Source organism: Nerophis ophidion, linkage group LG04 (assembly GCF_033978795.1).
Source record: "Nerophis ophidion isolate RoL-2023_Sa linkage group LG04, RoL_Noph_v1.0, whole genome shotgun sequence".
NCBI lineage: Eukaryota > Metazoa > Chordata > Actinopteri > Syngnathiformes > Syngnathidae > Nerophis > Nerophis ophidion.
This window is the reverse complement of record NC_084614.1, coordinates 78,951,538-78,974,584: the sequence shown is the minus strand read 5'-3', so window position 1 is coordinate 78,974,584 and position 23,047 is coordinate 78,951,538. Positions and strand designations below refer to the sequence as shown.

General features: G+C 41.6%; 1 protein-coding gene across 2 annotated transcripts in view; it reads left to right on the top strand.

The window, feature by feature from the left end:
• The first annotated feature begins 4,340 nt into the window (after positions 1-4,340).
• ssh2b (slingshot protein phosphatase 2b) overlaps positions 4,341-23,047 on the top strand; it is a 63,626-nt gene continuing 44,919 nt past the window's right edge. Inside the window, exons 1-2 of one of the 2 annotated variants that reach the window (XM_061899114.1) lie at positions 4,341-4,578; positions 18,452-18,495. In XM_061899114.1, the coding sequence (XP_061755098.1) occupies positions 4,516-4,578; positions 18,452-18,495 (107 nt within the window). In that variant the 5' untranslated portion in view covers positions 4,341-4,515. The remainder of the gene's footprint in view (positions 4,579-18,451; positions 18,496-23,047) is intronic. The other variant, XM_061899115.1, reaches the window with a different exon arrangement.

The window sequence follows — 23,047 nt, the reverse complement described above, 5'->3', positions numbered from 1 at the left end:
CCGCCTTCCGCCCGATTGTAGCTGAGATAGGCGCCAGCGACCCCAAAAAGGGAATAAGCGGTAGGAAATGGATGGATGGATGGATACTTCACTGTCAGATGCTAGTAATATCAGAATGAAAAGTAACAATGCATGATGTAACTGTGTTTTAAGTCATGAGATCAGTGGGGACCTGTGAGTGACTTTTAATTCTAACCTCATGAACTGTGTCACAATCTCCTGCTCTGCTACTGGCTTAAAAAAACAACAACAAAAAAAACAATTTTCACTTAAATAACTGAAATGATTCTTTTTTGGCAATATATTGGAGATGAACAGCCACTGCTAATGTCAACAAGCCGATACCTCTTGATCATTTGGTTAAATAGTAGGGCTGCGAATCTTTGGGTGTCCCACAATTCGATTCAATATCGATTCTTGGGGTCACGACTCGATAATATATCGATTTTTTTCGATTCAACGTGATTCTCGATTCAAAAACAACATTTTTCTGATTCAAAACAATTCTCTATTCTTTCAATACATAGGATTTCAGCAGGATCTACCCCAGTCTGCTGACATGCTAGCAGAGTAGTAGATTTTTTAAAAAAATATTTTATAATTGTAAAGGACAATGTTTTATCAACTGATTGCAATAATGTAAATTTGTTTTAACTATTAAACGAACCAAAAATACGACTTATTTTATCTTTGTGAAAACATTGGACACAGTGTGTTGTCAAGCTTATGAGATGCCATGCAAGTGTAAGCCACTGTGACACTATTGTTCTTTTTTTTATTATTTTTATAAATGTCTAATGATAATGTCAATGAGGGATTTTTAATCACTGCTATGCTGAAATTATAACTAATATTGATACTGTTGTTGATAATATTCATTTTTGTTTCACTACTTTTGGTTTGTTCTGTGTCGTGTTTGTGTCTCCTCTCAATTGCTCTGTTTATTGCAGTTCTGAGTGTTGCTGGGTCAGGTTTGGGTTTGGAATTGGATTGCATTGTTATGGTATTGCAGTGTAGTGGTTTGTTGGATTGATAAAAAAAAATAAAAACAATAAAATAAAATAGAATTAAAGGCCTACTGAAATGAGATTTTCTTATTTAAACGGGGATAGCAGGTCCATTCTATGTGTCATACTTGATCATTTCACAATATTGCCATATTTTTGCTGAAAGGATTTAGTAGAGAACATCCACGATAAAGTTCGCAACTTTCGGTGCTAACAGAAAAGCCCTGCCTCTACCGGAAGTCGCAGACGATGATGTCACATGTTTGATGGCTCCTCACATATTCACATTGTTTTTAATGGGAGCCTCCAACAAAAAGTGCTATTCGAACGAAAAAGACAAATTCCCCTATAATTTGAGCAAGGATGAAAGATTCGTGTTTGAGGATATTGATAGCGACGGACTTGAAAAAAAATAAAAAAAATAAACGCAATTGCATTGGGACGGATTCCGATGTTTTTATACACATTTACTAGGTTATTTCTGGGAAATCCCTTATCTTTCTATTGTGTTGCTAGTGTTTTAGTGAGTTAAATAGTACCTGATAGTCGGAAGGGTGTCTCCACGGGTGTCTTGACGCCAATGTCTCAGGGGAGTCGACGGCCGCTATGGACGGCACAAGCTCAGCTTTTCTCCGGTAAGAACTGACTTTTTAACCACAATTTTCTCACCGAAACCAGCTGGTTGACATGTGGTCGGGATCCATGTTGGCTTGACCGTGCTCTGATCCATAGGAATGTTTCACCTCCAGGTATTTTAAACAAGGAATCACCGTGTGTTTGTGTGGCTAAAGACTAAAGCTTCCCAACTCCATCTTTCTACTGTGACTTGTCCAATATTAATTGAACAAATCGCAAAAGATTCAGCAACACAGATGTCCAAAAAACTGTATAATTCTCCTATGTCCCACTCTCCCTTGTGGAGGGGGTCCGGTCCGGTCCGGTCCGGTGGCCATGGATGAAGAACTGGCTTATGTGGTCTTTTCCAAGGTTCTCATAGTCATCATTGTCACCGACGTCCCACTGGGTGTGAGTTTTCTTTGCCCTTATGTGGGCCTACCGATGATGTCATAGTGGTTTGTGCAGCCCTTTGAGACACTAGTGATTTAGGGCTATATAAGTAAACATTGATTGATTGATTGATTGATAATTATGCCGTTAAAGCAGACGACATTTAGCTGTGTGTGTGCAGCGCTCATACTTCCTAAAAACCTGTGACGTCTTGCGTTCACGTCATCATTACACGACGTTTCGAAGACGAAACTCCCGGGAAATTTAAAATTGTAATTTAGTAAACTAAAAAGGCCGTATTGGCATGTGTTGCAATGTTAATATTTCATCATTGATATATAAACTATCAGACTGCGTGGTGGCTAGTAGTGGCTTTCAGTAGGCCTTTAAAAAACTTTTTTTTTTTTTTAAATGAGGATGATTCTGAATCGCACAACGTGAGAATCGCGATTTGTATTCGAATCGATTAAATAGCATTGCATTTTGCAGGTGTACTTAATGAAAAGGTCACAAATGCGACAATAACAATCTTTTATTTCAAGTGGCCTGGACTACTGCAATGCTCTTTATGCTGGCATTAGCCAAAAAGCTCTCTCCCGGTTGCAGTTAGTCCAGAACGCGGCAGCAGGACTTTTAACAGGGGCCAGGAAACGCCAGCATATAACCCCAATTCTTCAGAGTTTGCACTGGCTCCCTGTTCATTTTAGAATTGATTTTAAAACATTGCTGTTTGTTTTTAAATCTTTACATGGACTGGCACCTCAATATATCTCGGACCTCATCCAAATTTACACTCCTGCGCGCGCTCTGAGGTCCGAGAGCCAGTTCCAGCTCCCCAGACTTAAGACCAGGGGAGACAGGGCCTTCTCTGTGGTCGGCCCTAAGCTCTGGAACACTCTGCCCCTCCATGTTCAAACTGCTTCCATAGTGGACTCTTTTAAGTCTCGTCTTAAGACCCACTTTTATTCTTTGGCTTTTAACACTACGTGAGTTGTGTGGTCCTCTGTCCTCTGTTGTCCTCTGTGTTTTTTATACACTTTGATTTCTAGGGCTTCACGGTGGCAGAGGGGTTAGTGCGTCTGCCTCACATTACGAAGGTCCTGCAGTCCTGGGTTCAAATCCAGGCTCGGGATCTTTCTGTGTGGAGTTTGCATGTTCTCCCCGTGAATGCGTGGGTTCCCTCCGGGTACTCCGGCTTCCTCCCACTTCCAAAGACATGCACCTGGGGATAGGTTGATTGGCAACACTAAATTGGCCCTGGTGTGTGAATGTGAGTGTGAATGTTGTCTGTCTATCTGTGTTGGCCCTGCGATGAGGTGGCGACTTGTCCAGGGTGTACCCCGCCTTCCGCCCGTTTGTAGCTGAGATAGGCGCCAGCACCCCCCGCGACCCCAAAAAAGGGAATAAGCGGTAGGAAATGGATGGATGGATACTTCACTGTCAGATGAGGTCCGAGAGCCAGTTCCAGCTCGTGGTGCCCAAGACCAGACTTAAGACCAGGGGAGACAGGGCCTTCTTTGTGGTCGGCCCTAAGCTCTGGAACACTCTGCCCCTCCATGTTCAAACTGCTTCCACAGTGGAGTGTTTTAAGTCTCGTCTTAAGACCCACTTTTATTTTTTGGCTTTTAACACTACGTGAGTTGTGTGGTCCTCTGTTCTATGTAAATGGATGGATGGATGGATGGATTTCTATTTTACTGTTTTAATTGATTTTACCCTTTAAAATAGTTTTTAATCATATTTGTTTTATATTGTTGTTTTTTTTGGTTTTATATTTATTTATTTTTTGTTTTTATTCAGTCATTGGTGGAGCATAATATGTATTTATATATATTTTTTTAAATGTATTTTATTTTGTTTTAATATTATTTTTTTTACAATTGTTTTTAACATGAAGTGAAGTGAATTATATTTATATAGCGCTTTTCTCTAGTGACTCAAAGCGCTTTACATAGTGACACCCAATATCTAAGTTACATTTAAACCAGTGTGGGTGGCACTGGGAGCAGGTGGGTAAAGTGCCTTGCCCAAGGACACAACGGCAGTGACTAGGATGGCGGAAGCGGGAATCGAACCTGCAACCCTCAAGTTGCTGGCACGGCCACTCTACCAACCGAGCTGTGCAGCACTTTGGACACGTTATTGTTGTTTAAATGTGCTATATAAATAAAGTGGATTGGATTAGATGAGAGATATTTACTGTTTATTTGCACTTTGCAGGTGCACTGAGTGGTTTTGTTCCGGCGCCCAAACAGTTAACCCACTTTGAATGGCCGTTTGTGTGCGCATGCGCGGGAGAGGCCGAGAAGGGGGAGGACGGGGGGGGGAAGTCGGTAGTGAAGCAGTAGTGAGGCAGTAGTGAGGCAGCGGTCCACCATGGAGAAGCTGCGGCGGCAATGAGAGCGCGTACCCCGGCTCCTGGCCCCACACCGTCACCCTCCGCGCCACCACTATGCCCGTCTCGCCGCCTCTCTTTACGTGTCCGAGTCCCGGTCGCTGAATGGCGCTGGTTACCGTACAGCGTTCACCGACCCCCAGCACCACCTCCAGCCCCTGCGTGTCGGTAAGAGTCGCCCTTCCTCCCGTTACCGGCGTGTTCAACGTCGCACGTTACATGTCGGCGTCGCCGCTTTCCTCCTCCTTTCCGCTTCTTTTCCGTCTGTTTGCGGTGACTGCACTGTCATAAATTGGCTCGCCTTTGTGCTCCTGCGCATGCGCCTCGCCGAGCACGTCGTCAATTGGCGTTTTATTAGCCGAGCAGATAATATTTTGCGCTTCCGTTGCAAGTTTGCGTGGAGAAATCACGGCGTTCGCTGCGTGTTTTGGTGATAATATGCTTTTCGTGGCTCCGGGAGGAACTTTTCGCGCACTTCCGGTCGATGTAACCGCCTTGACAGGACCGAAAAAAAAATGCACTTACTTTGTCTTATAATGTGAGAAAACATGGGAAAATAGGCTTTTATTGTTGTAGGTGTTTCGGGAGTTTTATCGCCTGTTTGTTGTTTTATTGTCGCATGTCAGACACACACTTCCGGTTTTCTAGTAGGTGCGTGGGCGTGCGTGAGAGGAGGGGGGGGGGGGATGTCAGGTGTTTGTTCCTCATCTTGGCTCATTTTTGCAAAACAACAAACAAACAAGCTAATACAAATCAATCAATCAATCAATGTTTATTTATATAGCCCTAAATCACTAGTGTCTCAAAGGGCTGCACAAACCACAAAGGCATCCTCGGTAGAGCCCACATAAGGGCAAGGAAAACTCACCCGAGACAGTGACAATAATGACTATGAGAAACCTTGGAGAGGACTGCATATGTGGGCATACCCCCCTCCCCCAACATGACAAATAACAACAGAAGGAATCAACAAATCAAAAAGATGGTTTGACAAAAACAGATTATCTTTGAATCTGAGTAAAACTAAAATACCGTATTTCCTTGAATTGCCGCCGGGGCGCTAATTGATATAAAACCTCTTCTCACTCCTGCGCTTACCAAAGGCATGCGGTAAAAGTAAGCATGCGCTAATTATTTTAAAACCTCTTCTCACTCCGGCACTTACCAAAGGCATGCAGTAAAAATTTGAGTGTGATGTAAGGATACCACCATGAAAAGCACATTTAATAAAAATAAAAAAAATGTTATGGTTATTATTTTCAGCACCGAAGGCTTGGAATAACCTACAATCAAATAATCAACCTAAAACCCTTGTTAACTTAAATGAGTTTAAAGCTTCTGTGAAAGGATTGCAGTCCACCTTGTCTGTATGCACATGTGTCATATGAGCAAGATTTAATGTTGTAAATGTGATGTTTTATGAGTTGTTTACAGTTTTTAATGTAACCTTGCTGCTGCCCTCTTGGCCAGGTACTCCCTTGGAAAAGAGATCTTTGATCTCAATTGGATTTTACCTGGTTAAATAAAGGCTAAATAAAAAATAAATGAAAAATGGTCTTACCTTTACTTATAAATGTAATCCATGCAAGCTCCTTCTGATCAAAAGCATCGATAACTTGTTTATAGAAGTCTTCCTTATCTTTCTTCAGTTTTAAAACTCTCTTGTTTCGATGGAGATCTTCCTTTATTACCTCCTGCTTCGATTGAAAGTCCAGTTTGGAAAACTGCTATCAGACCGCTGCTATCAGTTAGCTCGGCTCCTGACGACAGAATTATCCTCGGACAACTCCCCCTCCCGTTCTGCTCCGTGGGTGATCTCTTTATCCCACCGCTGCCACCAGGAAGTGTTATTGTATAAATAATACACTGGGTATTTAGGACTGGAACATGCATTTTTTCTGCCCGGTTGTTTACATAGCCAGCATAGGAGTGTCATATCCGTCCCAGCACATATCACGTCACTCATTTCACTTCTTCTGCAGCCGAGTAGTCGCAAGAAGGATCATTAGCGCCCTCTACCACCAGGAGGCGGGAGTCATTTAATGACTCATATTTGACAGACGCAGCTACGGTCTCAAGCCGTCGTCTTGCGGGTTCCCAGGACCCCCAAGGAAGGACATGGCTTGAGCAGTTTGACTTTGTTTATTTGTCAATAAAACCTCAGTCCAGGTCGCTTCTGCGCTCGCTCGCCGTCTTCTCGCCGCCATCTCCAGCGTGCCCTGCCTGTCTGTCGGACCGTCGGTTCCACAGGTATATTAATAAAGCATAGCTGCTTACTGTTCTTTTTAGCATAACGGTATTCAATAGCTTGGACCTTAAATCCTACTGAATAGCTCTTAATCTTCTTCCCTTTATGCGATTTCAAATTATCGGTATTGAAATCAGCCTCCTCCATTTTGAAAATGACAGGGGAAGTGTCACTCGTGACGTCACGAGTTTGACTCGGCGGTAATACTAAACATTATTTTGCAAAGCGAGTTAGACCCGGCAGTAATTCCAGGCAGGCGCATACTATATGCCCGGCGGCAATTCAAGGAAATACGGTAGTTTAGTCTTTATTTGAAAGGACAATGCACAGAAACATTAAGCTCAAAGACAGATATGTTTAGCTAAATAGCTAATTTCCATCTGCAGTCCCTGGCTACCTAAATTAAAGAGATACACAAATAAAATTATGACAATAAAATCATACCATATAACGTAATCAAATTAAGAAAAGTCATAAAATGCCCTTTCATGGACACATAATTAATATACAATACAACCACATCTAATTTACATCATCACACAAAGACAATACTTGTTCACATCTGTCATCATTTGTTAAAAACAACCATGATTTTAACAGACACACACCACAATTTGCAACAAAAATGCTGTCATGGATAAATATAATACACATTAAGTTGATCTGCCAAACATAGTGGCCACCTTAGTGACCGTGTGAGCAGCTTTGATTGCTATTTGGCAACAGTGGAAGAGAAAGTCAAACACAAATGCAAATAGACGGAATAGAAATGGAAAAAGTAAATGAAACCAAATTTCCAGGTATAAAGATTGATGATAAATTGAACTGAAAACGTAAAAAAATATACAACACAAAGTAGCAAGAAACACGTCAATAATGAATAAAGCGGAACATGTTCTAGACCAGACCTGGGTCACATGCGGCCCGTTAAGCTTTTCAATCTGGGCCGCCGGACATTCCCAAATATTTTTTTTTTTAGATCATTAAGACGGAAACTGTAGCTACCATTATGTTGTGCGGTGATGTTTTCAAATTACCATAAGTCTTGAACTATACAGCATATTTCAATGGTTAGAATCTGTGATTTTGCATGATATGCTAGTTACAATGGTCATCTAATTAGTTACTATGGTCATCTAACTAGTTACTATGATTATTTAAGTCACAGCAGCTCAGACGAGGCACCAAGTAGTGTGGGTGGGGAGTGTTTCCACAGAGTAGTTCCAGAGCCTTAAATGTGGGTGCCAGGGACAGACGCGGAAGGATATTTTTTTACAACAAAGTTCTAAAGCTTCAAGTTCATATTCTGCTGTGTGTGTTGCATTTTTATTGATTGTAAAATATGTGGATGTAGAGGGGGGGTGACATTCATATGTTGTCAATATTCAGTGTTTTACCGTTCATAGTTAATATTGTAAATCCCACATTCTGGGTGTCTCATTCAGTAAAAAAAAATTGAAATACCATTCTGTTTTTATGGCGGTCTGCCATAATGTTTTTAGCACTCAATCAGACATTATCGAGAGGTTTTGTATTAATGTTTCTAAAATTAATACCGGCCCCCAGACGCATTTTTTTTCTCTAAATTTGGCCCACGAGTCAAAATAATTGCCCAGGCCTGTTCTAGACCAAAAATCCATCCATGTTCTCTACTGCTCACCAGTGTTACCATATCTGAGTTGTTGTGCAGAAATATGGCGAAACAACTACAAAAGTACACTTCGTTCATTAACGGTGTTACAAAAAAAGATCCATCCATCCATTTCCTACCGCTTATTCCCTTTGGGGTCGCGGGGGCAGCTGGTGCCTATCTCAGCTACAATCGGGCGGAAGGCGGCGCACACCCTGGACAAGTTGCCATCTCATCGCAGTACAAAAAAAGATCAGTTAGAATAATACATCATGTTAGATTATAGAGAACATACAAACCCTTTTATTTATTGAATCAAAAATACTGAAATTCCACAACATAGTGAATTTGCAAACAGCTAAAATAATACACAAAGCGTACTATATAACATGCTATCCAAGAATATGCAACAATTCTTCCCAACAAAAGAGGAGAAATATAATCAGAGAGAAAAATGTAATTGAAAACATTTGTACGCACGTGCAACACTTAAGACCTTCAGTTTATCAGTATGCGGAATTAAATGATGGAATGGATTAAGCAACAAAATAAAACAATGTCCTAATATGATCCACTTCAAGAAACTCTTCAAACTTGAAAGTGTTTACAAAGAAGAAGAACCATGATAAACATTCTGAATTTTTCTCATCCATCCATTGATTTTCAAGATAATCTTGCTCATCTCACCATATGAAATATAACTTTACCAAGTATTATTTATGTATTTTTATTATTACTCAAGGAGTGTTAAGTTAAAGTACCAATGATTGTCACACACTCACGAGGTGTGGCGAAATTATTCTCTGCATTTGACCCATCAACCTGGGTCGCCCCCCTGGGAGGTGAGGGGAGCAGTGAGCAGCAGCGGTGGCCGCGCCCGGGAATTTTTTTGGGGTGATTTAACCCCCAATTCCAACCCTTGAAGCTGAGTGCCAAGCAGGGAGGTAATGGGTCCCATTTTTATAGTCTCACAACCTAGGGCGGATACTCTAACCATGAAGCCACTCAGTAGGTTATTGTTAATAAATTGAGAACAGGAAGTGAAGAAACGTTTTAGCAACTGCTATGTAAAGGAACAAGGGTAGGATCAAATAAACTCCTTCTCCTTTTCGAACATGTTGAATAGAGAAATTGTGATGTATCATGTTGTAAACTTGCATGTTCCCAATCAACTCAAACTCAACACTCACTTTAGAATCATAATAAACATCATTAAGTAACTTTAAGTCTGCATTAGCGCCAGTGTCTTTTTAGCTTCCTGGAGATAAACTCATAATAAAAGCTTGAGACTTAGCGTGAGGACATTGTGATTGAGGGTTTTGACAGTTGTGGATTATTTTTTATTTGTTCAGGTATGGCTATGGCTATGAGTTGTTCTTTTCCCTTGGCTTCAGTCTGCACCCCCACTCCAGGGCCTAGGCTAAGACCCAATTTTTTTTTTTTTTTTTTTTTAAATCTTCTATTTTTTTCTTCCCCCCCCCCCTGTTTACCTGTATGTCATCTTTTTTGTAAGGGGCGCTGGAAGCCGGCAGACCCGGCAGCGATCCTGTTCTGTCTCCCTGTAATGTTTGTCTGATCTTGAATGGGATTGTGCTGAAAACTTTAATTTTCCTGAAGGAACTCTCCTGACGGAATAAATAAAGTACTATCTAATCTAATCTAATCTAGGTTTGGAAACACACTGCATTCAAATCCGGAACCCTGGGGGCATTGCATTGCGTTGTTTCTTCTTCCTACTTTCCGATCCCCGCCAGACTGAATTGTGTAACCGTAAAGATGTTTGCGTGTTCAAATACGCCAAACTATTGCGGTTGTATTCACAGTAGAGGAGTGTCGGCGTCTCCGTGCTTGTTCGCTGTAAACCGCAGGTGTCCAAAGTGCGGCCCTCGGGGCCATTTTCGGCACACGCCTCATTCTTCAACCCTGTGCATATTCTGAAAATGAAATGACTCACAATGATTAGATATTACACTTGTAAAAATTGTCTATGTCTCCAATTACACAGCAGAGCTAAGCTGTCAACCCTGTCTTTAAATGGCCTGGCACCTACTTAGCTACACTGGATTGCTTTTGGCGCCTTTCAAATGTAGTAATAAGTCGGGCTGCGGCTATCGATTATTTTAGGGAACATGAAATCTCTTGATTAGTGTGTCTGTTTAATCAAGTGATCAGATAAAACATACTATATTGTCCCAATGCGTACTTTAGGAAAAATGCCATAACCTTCATTCTTTTTTGTTTTTCTTCAATAAATGCGAGGGGTGTAACGGTACACAAAAATTTCGGTTCGGTACGTACCTCGGTTTAGAGGCCACAGTTCGGTTCATTTTCGGTACAGAAAGAAAACAACAAAATATACATTTTTTGGTTATTTATTTACCAAATTTGTAAACAATGGCATAACATACATATACACACAGGGTCCATTCCCAAGGTTAATGTGGTCAACATATAAAAACTAAATAAGATAAGGCTCAGAATGGTTTCTTAACAAAACCTCGACGTATAAAAGTGCTTTTTTTGATTGATTGATTGAGACTTTTATTAGTAGATTTCACAGTACAGTACATATTCCGTACAATTGACCACTAAATGCAAACACCCCAATAAGATTTTCAACTTGTTTAAGTCGGGGTCCACGTTCATCAACACCCCATCCTGGCTAACTTGGCAATAAGAGGATATATGGGCTTATTGTTCTTCCACCATAGAAGTGGGTCAAATTCTAGTTTTTAATGCAATACAGCAAGCCCCTGCAACCCCTGAACGGGACAAGCGGTAAAAAATGGATGGATGGATGGTCTTAAATCTGCTGCTATGAAAACATTCATTAGACTGTATAACTCCTCTCTGGGGCGGGGGCTACTAGGATGACAGGCGATGCAAAAACAATAACAGTGCAATACGTTTTCATAACATGGTCACTACTGCCTACTTTGTCTTGTTATATTCTTATTTTACTGCTATATTTTTATTCCCATTGTTGCTTTTTATTTTTTATTCTTATTGAAATATTTCTCTATTTTGTTTCCATTTAAACCCCCGTTATTTACTTTTTACTTTTTTTAAATTGATCTCAACTCTGTACACTGCTGCTGGAATTTGAATTTTCCTGAAGGAACTCTCCTGAAGGAATCAATAAAGTACTATCTATCTGTCTATCTGTCTATCCGTCTATCCGTCTATCCGTCTATCCGTCTATCCGTCTATCCGTCTATCCGTCTATCCGTCTATCCGTCTGTCCGTCTGTCCGTCTGTCCGTCTGTCCGTCTGTCCGTCTGTCTGTCTGTCTAAATGAACCTCTTCAACATAACATTTAACTATGTATAATGTAGCGGCTGGCTACGGGGTGTTAGCCAATGACTTTGGCTGGGGGGCGGGACTTCCGGGAGAGATAGGGAAGTGACGTTGTCGACAGGAAGTGCGAGTTCGAGTTGTCCCGGGAAAAGCGTTAGAGACATGAGAGCTGTTGTGTGGTTGTATTACATCTTGTGCAATGAAGACAAGAAAAACGAAGAAGTTTTATGAGCCTACATTCCTGGGATTATTACAATATATATTTCCGAATTGGTTCAACCGCCACCCGCCCAAATCTATTTAAAATCTATTTTTTCGTCATGTCACCCGCCCGACCCGCAGTTTATCAGCGGACTCCGCGTTTGTGTCAGTAGAAGCATTTAAGTCTCACCTTAAAACTCATTTGTATACTCTAGCCTTTAAATAGACCTCCTTTTTAGACCAGTTGATCTGCCGTTTCTTTTCTTTTTCGTCTATGTCTCACTCTACCTTGTGAAGGGGGTCCGGTCCGATCCGGTGGCCATGTACTGCTTGCCTGTGTATCGGCTGGGGACACCTCTGCGCTGCTGATCCGCCCCCGCTTGGGATGGTTTCCTGCTGCTTCCGCTGTGAACGGGACTCTCGCTGCTGTGTTGGATCCGCTTTGGACTGGACTCTCGCGACTGTGTTGGATCCATTATTGATTGAACTTTCACAGTATCATGTTAGACCCGCTCGACATCCATTGCTTTCCTCCTCTCCAAGGTTCTCATAGTCATCATTGTCACCGACGTCCCACTGGGTGTGAGTTTTCCTTGCCCTTATGTGGGCCTACCGAGGATGTCGTAGTGGTTTGTGCAGCCCTTTGAGACACTAGTGATTTAGGGCTATATAAGTAAACATTGATTGATTGATTGATCTCTACTACCTAATATGTCCACGTGGAAACTCGTTCGGTACACCTCCAAACCGAACCAAAACCTCCGTACCAAAACGGTTCAATAGAAATACACGTACAGTTACACCTCTAATAAATGCACATCATCATTTTTGGACTTTTTAACATGCGTGCTTTGATAAGAAACTTGAATAAATAAAAGTAACTAAACTCCGGTGTTCGCCGGCATGCACCACCGCTCTCATGAACGCTCTATTTGTGCTGAAAATATGTCCCCGTATTCCATCCGTTTCGGTTTTATTCAGTTTTCATTAGTTGGCGTGGCGCAGTGGGAGACTGGCCGTGCGCAACCCGAGGGTTCCCTGGTTCGATTCCCACATAGTACCAACCTCGTCACGTCCGTTGTGTCCTGAGCAAGACACTTCACCCTTGCTCCTGATGGGTGCTGGTTAGCGCCTTGCATGGCAGCTCCCTCCATCAGTGTGTGAATGTGTGTGTGAATGGGTAAATGTGGAAGTAGTGTCAAAGCGCTTTGAGTACCTTGAAGGCAGAAAATCGCTATACAAGTACAACCCATTTATCATTTATTAAATGATTAGTCAAAATAACCGAATGTCATTCTTTATCATTTAAAGCGATTCATCAGATGAATCAAAGCGGCCTACTGAGGGCCGATATAATTGCAATGTGGCCCTCCAATTGTTTACTGTACTTTAGTGGGGATAAAAGTATTATTATTAGTAAATCCAAGCTAAATTTTTTAGGGTAAAAAAAACCACAAAAGAGTTGAGACAAAAAACATTTTGTTTTAACTAAACAGTCGGTTTCTGGTCCACACCAGTTCTAAGTCAGCTGCTAGGTGCTGCGATGAGAGGGCGACTTGTCCAGGGTGTACGCCGCCTTCCGCCCGATTGTAGCTGAGATATGCACCAGCGCCCCCCGCCACCCCAAAGGGAATAAGCGGTATAAAATGGATGGATGGAACCGAAAACAATCTAAGCTTTTTCCTAAATGATTAATCGTTGCACCCATATATTCAACCCTAAATCTGCTATAAATGACATCAAAGAAGTCCAACTGGGGGCCAACTGATGTCGCCTTGAGGCTGTTTTCCGGCCGGACTTGGCGACAAAACGACACTCGCATGTGCAGAGGAAGTCAACATCAAACAGGTTCTGTGAGCTGAGGGCGTCGTGGTAACGTGAGCGATGAGTGACGCTGGCGACAAAAGGGCGCAGATTGTGTCAAAAAAAATTGTTTGTCCTGTTAGACATGTTCTAAAGTTACACCGTGTGTTTGCGTGCGTACGTACACACTAAATGCCTCGCACACACTCATTTCCTGCTAGATGTGATGTGCGCAGGATGTCTCTCGAGACGTCTGCAGGCTCATTTTTTGTCCCACCGCCGTCTTTACTTCAACCCGCAGTGAACCTGGCCTGCCCATGTTGTTGTTGTCTCGATTTCATCATGTAGCTGTTTGGAGACACAAACACGCACAAGTCCCGGCCTGTGAGTTCAGCCCGAGTGCCGCATTTTCATAAAGTGTGTCAAAGTCTGCTGACATTTCCACGCATGCGAAATTAACTCTCTGTTCGCTGTGCTAGTGAGCTGAGCAAGTGATTGTTTTCCAGCTGTCGCCGAGGCAACGTGCACTCCAAGCCTGCAGTAGTAAACATTACATCACAAGGCGTTCCTGTTCTCTGATTGGCTGTTGTTGGCGTGTTTGTGTGTCTGATTGTTACACGCACACGCATACCTGGACTACCAAGCAAAACTGAGTACAAACAAGTGGAAGTGTGCTGGTGGCGTGTGTTGTGTAATGATAGCAACTCACTACTCAGTTCACCGAACCACCAGCTTTGGGTAGTTAATGTAATAATTCTTAATTAGTTGCACGGAAAGTCACATGGTCACGTAGTTCGGCGTAAACTGTCTGCTCCGTTGCAAAGTGTGTCATTTAACTGTAAATAATCAGTTTCCCCACCCAGGGCAAGTAAAAGCATGCGGCGGCCATTTTGATCTTTTTAGTTTTGTAAACGCTCTCAAACCAAACCCAAGCAGGTATGCTCAGACCAGGGTTTCCCCAACATGTAATTGAGCGTGGTATTGCGCCACAGCAAAATAAAAGCCGCCACGCCTTACAAAAAATAAGGGTCTTACGTAAAAACAAATTTAGGTAATACATTGTACAAACCCTGTTTCCATATGAATGGGGAAATTGTGTTAGATCAATCAATCAATGATTATTTATATAGCCCTAAATCACTAGTGTCTAAAAGGGCTGCACAAACCACAATACAAACCACTACGACATCCTCGGTAGAGCCCACATAAGAGCAAGGAAAACTCACACCCAGTGGGACGTCGGTGACAGTGACAATAATGACTATGAGAAACCTTGGAGAGGACTGCATATGTGGGCAACCCCCCCCACCCCTAGGGGAGCGAAAGCTATGGATGTCGAGCAGCTCTAACATGATACTGTGAAAGTTCTATGAAAGTTCATAGAAAATACTATGAAAGTTCAATCCATAGTGGATCCAACACAGCCGTGAGAGTCCAGTCCAAAGTGGATCCAACACAGTAGCGAGAGTCCCGTCCACAGTGGAGCCCACAGGAAACCATCCCAAGCGGAGGCGGATCAGCAGCACAGAGATGTTAATATAATACAAGTTAAAGCTCTACTATGCAAAGCGAAAGCCATTTATCAACAACATCCAGAAACGCTGACTGCTTCTCTGGGCTCGAGATCATCTAAGATGGACAGATGCAAAGTGGAAAAGTGTTCTGTGGTCTGACGAGTCCACAGCGCAGAGATGTAAATATAAACAGAATACAATGATTTGCAAATCCTTTTAAACCCATATTCAGTTGAATGCACTACAAAGACAAGATATTTGATGTTCAAACTCATAAACTTTGTTTTTTTTTTGCAAATAATAATGAACTTAGAATTTCATGGCTGCAACACGTGCCAAAGTAGTTGGGAAAGGGCATGTTTACCACTTTGTTATATCACCTTTTCTTTTAACAACACTCAATAAACGTTTGGGAACTGAGGAAACTAATTGTTGAAGCTCTGAGAGTGGAACTCTTTCCCATTCTTATTTTATGTAGAGCTTCAGTCGTTCAACAGTCCGCTGTCGTATTTTACGCTTCATAATGCGTCACACATTTTCGATGGAAGACAGGTCTGGACTGCAGGCGGGCCAGGAAAGTACCCGCAGTCTTTTTTTTTTACGAAGCCACGCTGTTGTAACACGTGCTGAATGTGGATTGGCATTGTCTTGCAATATGTAGTTCCAAAACCTGTATGTACCATTCAGCATTATTGGTGCCATCACAGATGTGTAAGTTACCCATGCCTTGGGCACTAATGCACCCCCACACCTTTACAGATGCTGGCTTTTTAACTTTGTGTCGATAACAGTCTGGATGGTTCGCTTCCCCTTTGGTCCGGATGACACGGTGTCGAATATTTCCAAAAACAATTTGAAATGTGGACTCGTCAGACCACAGAACACTTTTCCACTTTGCATCAGTCCATCTTAGATGATCTCGGGCCCAGAAAAGCCGGCGGCGTTTCTGGATGTTGTTGATAAATGGCTTTCGCTTTGCATAGTAGAGCTTTAACTTGCACTTACAGATGTAGCGACGAACTGTATTTAGTGACAGTGTTTTTCTGAAGTGTTCCTGAGCCCATGTGGTCATATCCTTTAGAGATTGATGTCGGTTTTTGATACAGTGCCGTCTGAGGGATCGAAGATCACGGTCATTCAATGCTGGTTTACGGCCATGCCGCTTACGTGGAGTGATTTCTCCAGATTCTCTGAACCTTTTGATGATATTTTGTACCGTTGATGTTGAAATCCCTAAATTTCTTGCAATTGCACTTTGAGAAAGGTTGTTGTTAAACTGTTTGACTATTTGCTCACGCAGTTGTGGACAAAGGGGTGTACCTCGCCCCATCCTTTCTTGTGAAAGACTGAGCATTTTTTGGGAAGCTGTTTTTACACCCAATCATGGCACCCACCTGTTCCCAATTATCCTGCACACCTGTGGGATGTTCCAAATAAGTGTTTGATGAGCATTCCTCAACTTTATCAGTGTTTATTGCCACCTTTCCCAACTTCTTTGTCACGTGTTGCCGGCATCAAGTTAATGATTATTTGCAAAAAAAAAAAAGTTTATCAGTTTGAACATCAAATATGTTGTCTTTGTAGCATATTCAACTGAATATGGGTTGAAAATGATTTGCAAATCATTGTATTCAGTTTATATTTACTTTTAACACAATTTCCCAACTCATATGGAAACGGGGTTTGTAGAAAATGACTATCGTGATATTCGAGTATACGTTCTCACACAGTTGCTTTTAGCTGCGGGCATTACATTGCATGCGTTTACCACTCTTTCTTGTCTCTACTTCTCACAGAGACGTAAACCAAGCGCACCTTCTTACATACTGCAACGTCAGAGAGGTAGCGACGTGGTAACGTTAGCTGTGATGTTAACGGTGAGGTGCGAGTGGTAATACGAGAGAGAGAAGGTGCGAATCTGGTAACGAATGGAGGAAGAATTAAATCCCAAGAAAAACAGCACAGGGTCCATCGTCCGGTGGTGGTTTGGCTTTAAGCGGCAAAAGCGTTTCTACAAAAAGTAGCAGCACTGCTAATGTGGCATTATTTGAAAAGTCCCACCGTTAGAGAATGGGTGCTTGAAACTCTGCATGTCAACATCTCCGTCCGGTGCCACACCAACAAAATGTCAAAGCAACTATTTCCATATCAACACTGTATGAAAAAAAAAGTCAACAACAGGAGATAACGCCCACAGGAAGTAATTATGCCGCTAATTTTTAATTGACAGTTATTGAAATATCTTGTGTGACATCATGCACAAAAGTGCACTTTCTTTTGCTTTTAACTATTGTTGTGGCGTTCTGTACAAAAAGTACACTTTAATTTAGTGTCGTTTTGATATGTCATCTTATTGACATCATGCACAAAAGTGCACTTACAGCTTGTTTTTAACTATTGTTGTGGCGTTCTGTACAAAAAGTACACTTTAATTTAGTGTCGTTTTGATATGTCATCTTATTGACATCATGCACAAAAGTGCACTTACAGCTTGTTTTTAACTATTGTTGTGGCGTTCTGTACAAAAAGTACACTTTAATTTAGTGTCGTTTTGATATGTCATCTTATTGACATCATGCACAAAAGTGCACTTACAGCTTGTTTTTAACTATTGTTGTGGCGTTCTGTACAAAAAGTACACTTTAATTTAGTGTCGTTTTGATATGTCATCTTATTGACATCATGCACAAAAGTGCACTTTCTTTTGTTTTTAACTATTGTTGTGGCGTTCTGTACAAAAAGTACACTTTAATTTAGTGTCGTTTTGATATGTCATCTTATTGACATCATGCACAAAAGTGCACTTTCTTTTGTTTTTAACTATTGTTGTGGCGTTCTGTACAAAAAGTACACTTTAATTTAGTGTCGTTTTGATATGTCATCTTATTGACATCATGCACAAAAGTGCACTTACAGCTTGTTTTAAAATGTCTCTGACAATCTTGCACTTTGAATGTTTGTGCCACTGCTTAATAACTGTTTAATAAATACAGTTTTGGTAAATAGACTAAATTGTGGTTTACGTCTGCATGAAAGTTTAAAATGAGCATAAATTAATGTAGTATGAAGAAGAATGTTTTAATGAAGACACACAGAATCATCATACGGCTGTGATTATATGCATCAAGTGTACATTTAGGGCTAAGGCAAAATATTGCGATATTTAACTTGTATCGTGACATAGCCCCAAAAATATCGAGATATTAATAAAAGTCCATATCGCCCAGCGCTGTACACGATCTTTACTGGTTGTGCTACATATAATCGTAAAATATCGAACTGTAAGGGCATTAACTGTCCAAGTATAAAGTGTAGTCCACTAATGAAGTCGTTCTTTTCCTCCCACAGGAGTCTGGCAGTGGGGAAGAGGATCGACGCTCTCAACCTCGCAGGTAAGACTTGACGGAAATATACAATTCAACGATGTGTAACGTGGCGCAATGTTGGTGTTTGATGCCCTGAAACAAAGACGTACCGTGCTGGCCTGACGCGGTGTTAATTTTGACATCCATCCATCCATCCATTTTCTGCCGGTTATTCCCGTTCGGGGTCACGGGGGGTGCTGGCGCCTATCTCAGCTACAATCGGGCGGAAGGCGGGGTACACCCTGGACAAGTCGCCACCTCATCGCAGGGCCAACACAGATAGACAGACAACATTCACACTCACATTCACACACTAGGGCCAATTTAGTGTTGCCAATCAACCTATCCCCAGGTGCATGTTTTTGGAAGTGGGAGGAAGCCGGAGTACCCGGAGGGAACCCACGCAGTCACGGGGAGAACATGCAAACTCCACACAGAAAGATCCCGAGCCTGGATTTGAACCCAGGACTGCAGGAACTTCGTATTGTGACAGCAATTTTTAATTTTGTTGTCTTTTTTTTTGATGAAAATGTATTTTATTTTCAGTCTACTTTTAGTCATCTGAATTGAGTTTGTTTTCGTTAACAAAATTACACATTCTCGTCAGCTGGAACTACAATAATTTTAGTCGACAAAAATAACGAATAAAGCCTCGTTTTAAGTTTATTTAAAAATGACCTTTAGTTAGGCTACCTGTAAAACATTAGTGTAATGCAAAAGTAACGTGATCACAGTTAGAAATGATGTAGTTTGTCATTTTTATTGCCAATAAATATCTTACGGGCATTTTTCTATTTTTTTTTAATGCTACGTCTCTGGCAAAGCAGCTATGTTTGTGTGTTGTGAAACCGTTACGATGCGTGCCTTCATCACAATTGGTTTGTGAGCGCGGGAGAACCATAGCTTTAACTTGCAGATGTGTAAACCAGTGTTTTTCAACCATTGTCTAGAGTTCGGCAGAGTAACCGTGTAATACTCCTCCATATCAGTAGGTGGCAGCCGCTAGCTCAGGGGTCGGGAACCTTTTTGCCTGAGAGAGCCATGAAAGCCAAATATTTCAAAATGAATTTCAGTGAGAGCCATATACAGTGGGGCAAAAAAGTATTTAGTCAGCCACCGATTGTGCAAGTTCTCCCACTTAAAATGATGACAGAGGTCTGTAATTTTCAACATATGTACACTTCAACTGTGAGAGAAATCCAGGATTTCACATTGCAGGAATTTTAACGAATTTATTTGTAAATTATGGTGGAAAATAAGTATTTGGTCAACCATTCAAAGCTCTCACTGATGCAAGGAGGTTTTGGCTCAAAATGTCACGATACATGGCCCCATTCATTCTTTCCTCAACACGGATCAATCGTCCTGTCCCCTTAGCAGAAAAACAGCCCCAAAGCGTAATGTTTCCACCCCCATGCTTCACAGTAGGTATGGTGTTCTTGGGATGCAACTCAGTATTCTTCTTCCTCCAAACACGACGAGTTGAGTTTATACCAAAATGGATACATGGATGATACAGCAGAGGATTGGGAGAATGTCATGTGGTCGGATGAAACCAAAATAGAACTTTTTGGTATAAACTCAACTCGTCGTGTTTGGGGGTAGAAGAATACTGAGTTGCATCCCAAGAACACCACACCTACTGTGAAGCATGGGGGTGGAAACATCATGCTTTGGGGCTGTTTTTCTGCTAAGGGGACAGGACGATTGATCCGTGTTAAGGAAAGAATCGTGAGATTTTGAGCTAAAACCTCCTTCCATAAGTGAGAGCTTTGAATGGTTGACCAAATACTTATTTTCCACAAGAATAATTTGAAAAAAAAATGTTTAAAATTCCTACAATGTGAATGCCTGAATTGTTTTTCACATTCTGTCTCTCACAGTTGAAGTGTACCTATGATGAAAATTACAGACCTCTGTCATCATTTTAAGTGGGAGAACTTGCACAATCGGTGGCTGACTAAATACTTTTTTGCCCCACTGTTATATTTTTTAACACTGAAACCAGCAGCACTAACTCTTCCGGGACGCTACAATATACACCCCCGCTACCAACAAAACTGGATTTTGCATGTCACTATAAAGTTATATAAGCCTTGCTTGTTCAATATTCAATGCAAAACTTGTTTGGGTCCCTATTAAAAGGTTAAGTTGTTCAACTTTGGCCCGCGGCTTTGTTCAGTTTAGAATTTTGGCCCACTCTGTATTTGAGTTTGACACCCCTGATGTAAAGCGCTTTGAGTCACTTGAGAAAAGCGCTATATAAATATAATTCATTTCACATGTTGTCACCATTTAGTCTAAGCACATTTTGTTTTGATTCATCATTCTCTAATTTTCGTGAGGGGAATATACGTAGGTTCCATCCATCCATTTTCTACCGCTTATTCCCTTTGGGGGTCGCGGGGGGCGCTGTCGCCTATCTCAGCTGCAATCGGGCGGAAGGCGGGGTACAATACATGCAAACTCCACACAGAAACCCAGGACTTTCGTATTGTGAGGGACGTGCACTAACCCCTATGCTGCCCGGAAAATAGGTTGTTGACGATAACTAAAACAAACAAAATGATCAAGAAGATTAATAATAGTCTAAAGCAGGGGTCGGCAACCTTTACCAATTAAAGACCCATTTCGACCCCGTTTCACAATATGAGGAAGACAATGGGAACCGCAATTATTCTCGCCAATATCTGCTGGTGGTCACCTAGATGACAAGAATAAGGGCATGATATGACGTCATTGCCTTAAACACCTTCTACAACATGTACAAACTGCTTGCCAGTCCAGCAACATGTTGTGAGAGGCGTCCACAGATGCACACACACGACTGGAAGGCATACTGGGTGACACAGAGTACACTGACGGTTGTGATATAAACAACTTTAACACTCCTACTAATATGCGCCACATTGTGAACCCACACAAAAGAAGAATGACAAACACATTTCGGGAGAAAATCCTCACAGTAACACAACATAAATGCAACACAACAAATACCCAGAATCCTTTGCATCCATGAAAATTCCTGACTATGTTATACACCCCGCGAGCACCAACCCCTCCCCCTACCCCCTTCCTTCGTGGTTGAGGTGGGCGGGGTGTGGTGCTCGCGGGCTGTATAACATAGTTACTGGGTCTTCTTATTCTCTGGTGGACCAGGGCTTATGTATTAAGAATTGCATGGATTTACTATTAAAAAAAAAAACGGCATATGCGCAAAAAGTTGTTGTTGATGGGAATTATTAGTCCGCGTATTCAACACTGCCCTGATGGTCAGGGTCTCCTGGCACACTTCTTGTACCTTCTTATTATTATTTTTTTTCCTGACCACAAAAAAAAAGACAAAAGTGTCCCTGTGCTTGTGTGTGGCACTCGTGCACACTGTTTCTCTCAGCCTCAGGCACCCCAGCCCAGTTTGAATCCTGCTCATCCTGTTATACTACACACGCATTCACTGCTGTTTGCTGTCCACAAATCCTCTCCTACTGATTTCTCACACACGCACACACACACACACACGCACACACACACCTAAGCTGCACTTACTCTCTTTTGCGTTTTGTGAGCGGTTCAGAAAGCGTGTCATTCTGTGAGCGTCCTTACGAGGGCAGCAGGGCCCGTGGGAGCGTCCCTGCTGGGAATGTGGGTCAGGTTTGTGGACTCTCCCTAAATGTGTGTGTGTGTGGAAATGAGAGGTGGTCTGTATTTGTGCAGCTGGCAGTGAAATCCATACACCAAGCATGTGCACACACTCAAGTGATTGCGTGTCACTAAAGATGTAAACACGTTTCGTTTAGATCAGACTCTACATCTCAATGATGTCTTCACACGACAGTGGAAAGCACTTTAGCGGTCTATGAGTATTAATGACGGGCAATTGATTACGGAATAGATAATGTGTTAGTGGATGCATTATGATTGATGGAGAACATAGACAGTTTGGTGAAGTGTAGATAATGATTAGTGTTACAGCAGAAAGTAAACAGTTATTACCGTATTTTTCGGATTATTAGTCGCTCCGGAGTATATGTCGCACCGGCCGGAAATGCATAATAAAGATTGAAAAAAACATTTATACGTCGCACTGGAGTATAAGTCGCATTTTTGGGGGACATTTATTTGATGAAATCCAACACCAAGAATAGACATTTGAAAGGCAATTCAAAATAAAGAATAGTGAAAAGGCTGAATAAGTGTACGTTACATGACGCATAAAGAACCAACGGAGAACGTGCCTGGTATGTTAACGTAACATATTATGGTAAGAATAGAATAGAATAGAATAGAGTTTTATTGTCATTATTGCAATGAACAGGTTCAAAGAACAACGAAATTGGAGCAGCTCCTCCTAAGGTGCATATACAATATGGTAGTATAAATTAAAAAATAAATAAATAAAAAAAAAAAAAAAAAAAAAAAAAAGATAGAGATGACAGATGTATCTATGTATACATACATAAAACATTATTTCACATTGTAGTCCAAAAAAATAGAAAAACATTTAAACATTACACATGAGGACATGATGGACATATGGACACTCAGTGCCTGTTTAGTGCTACTATGGCTCTTGGGTAAA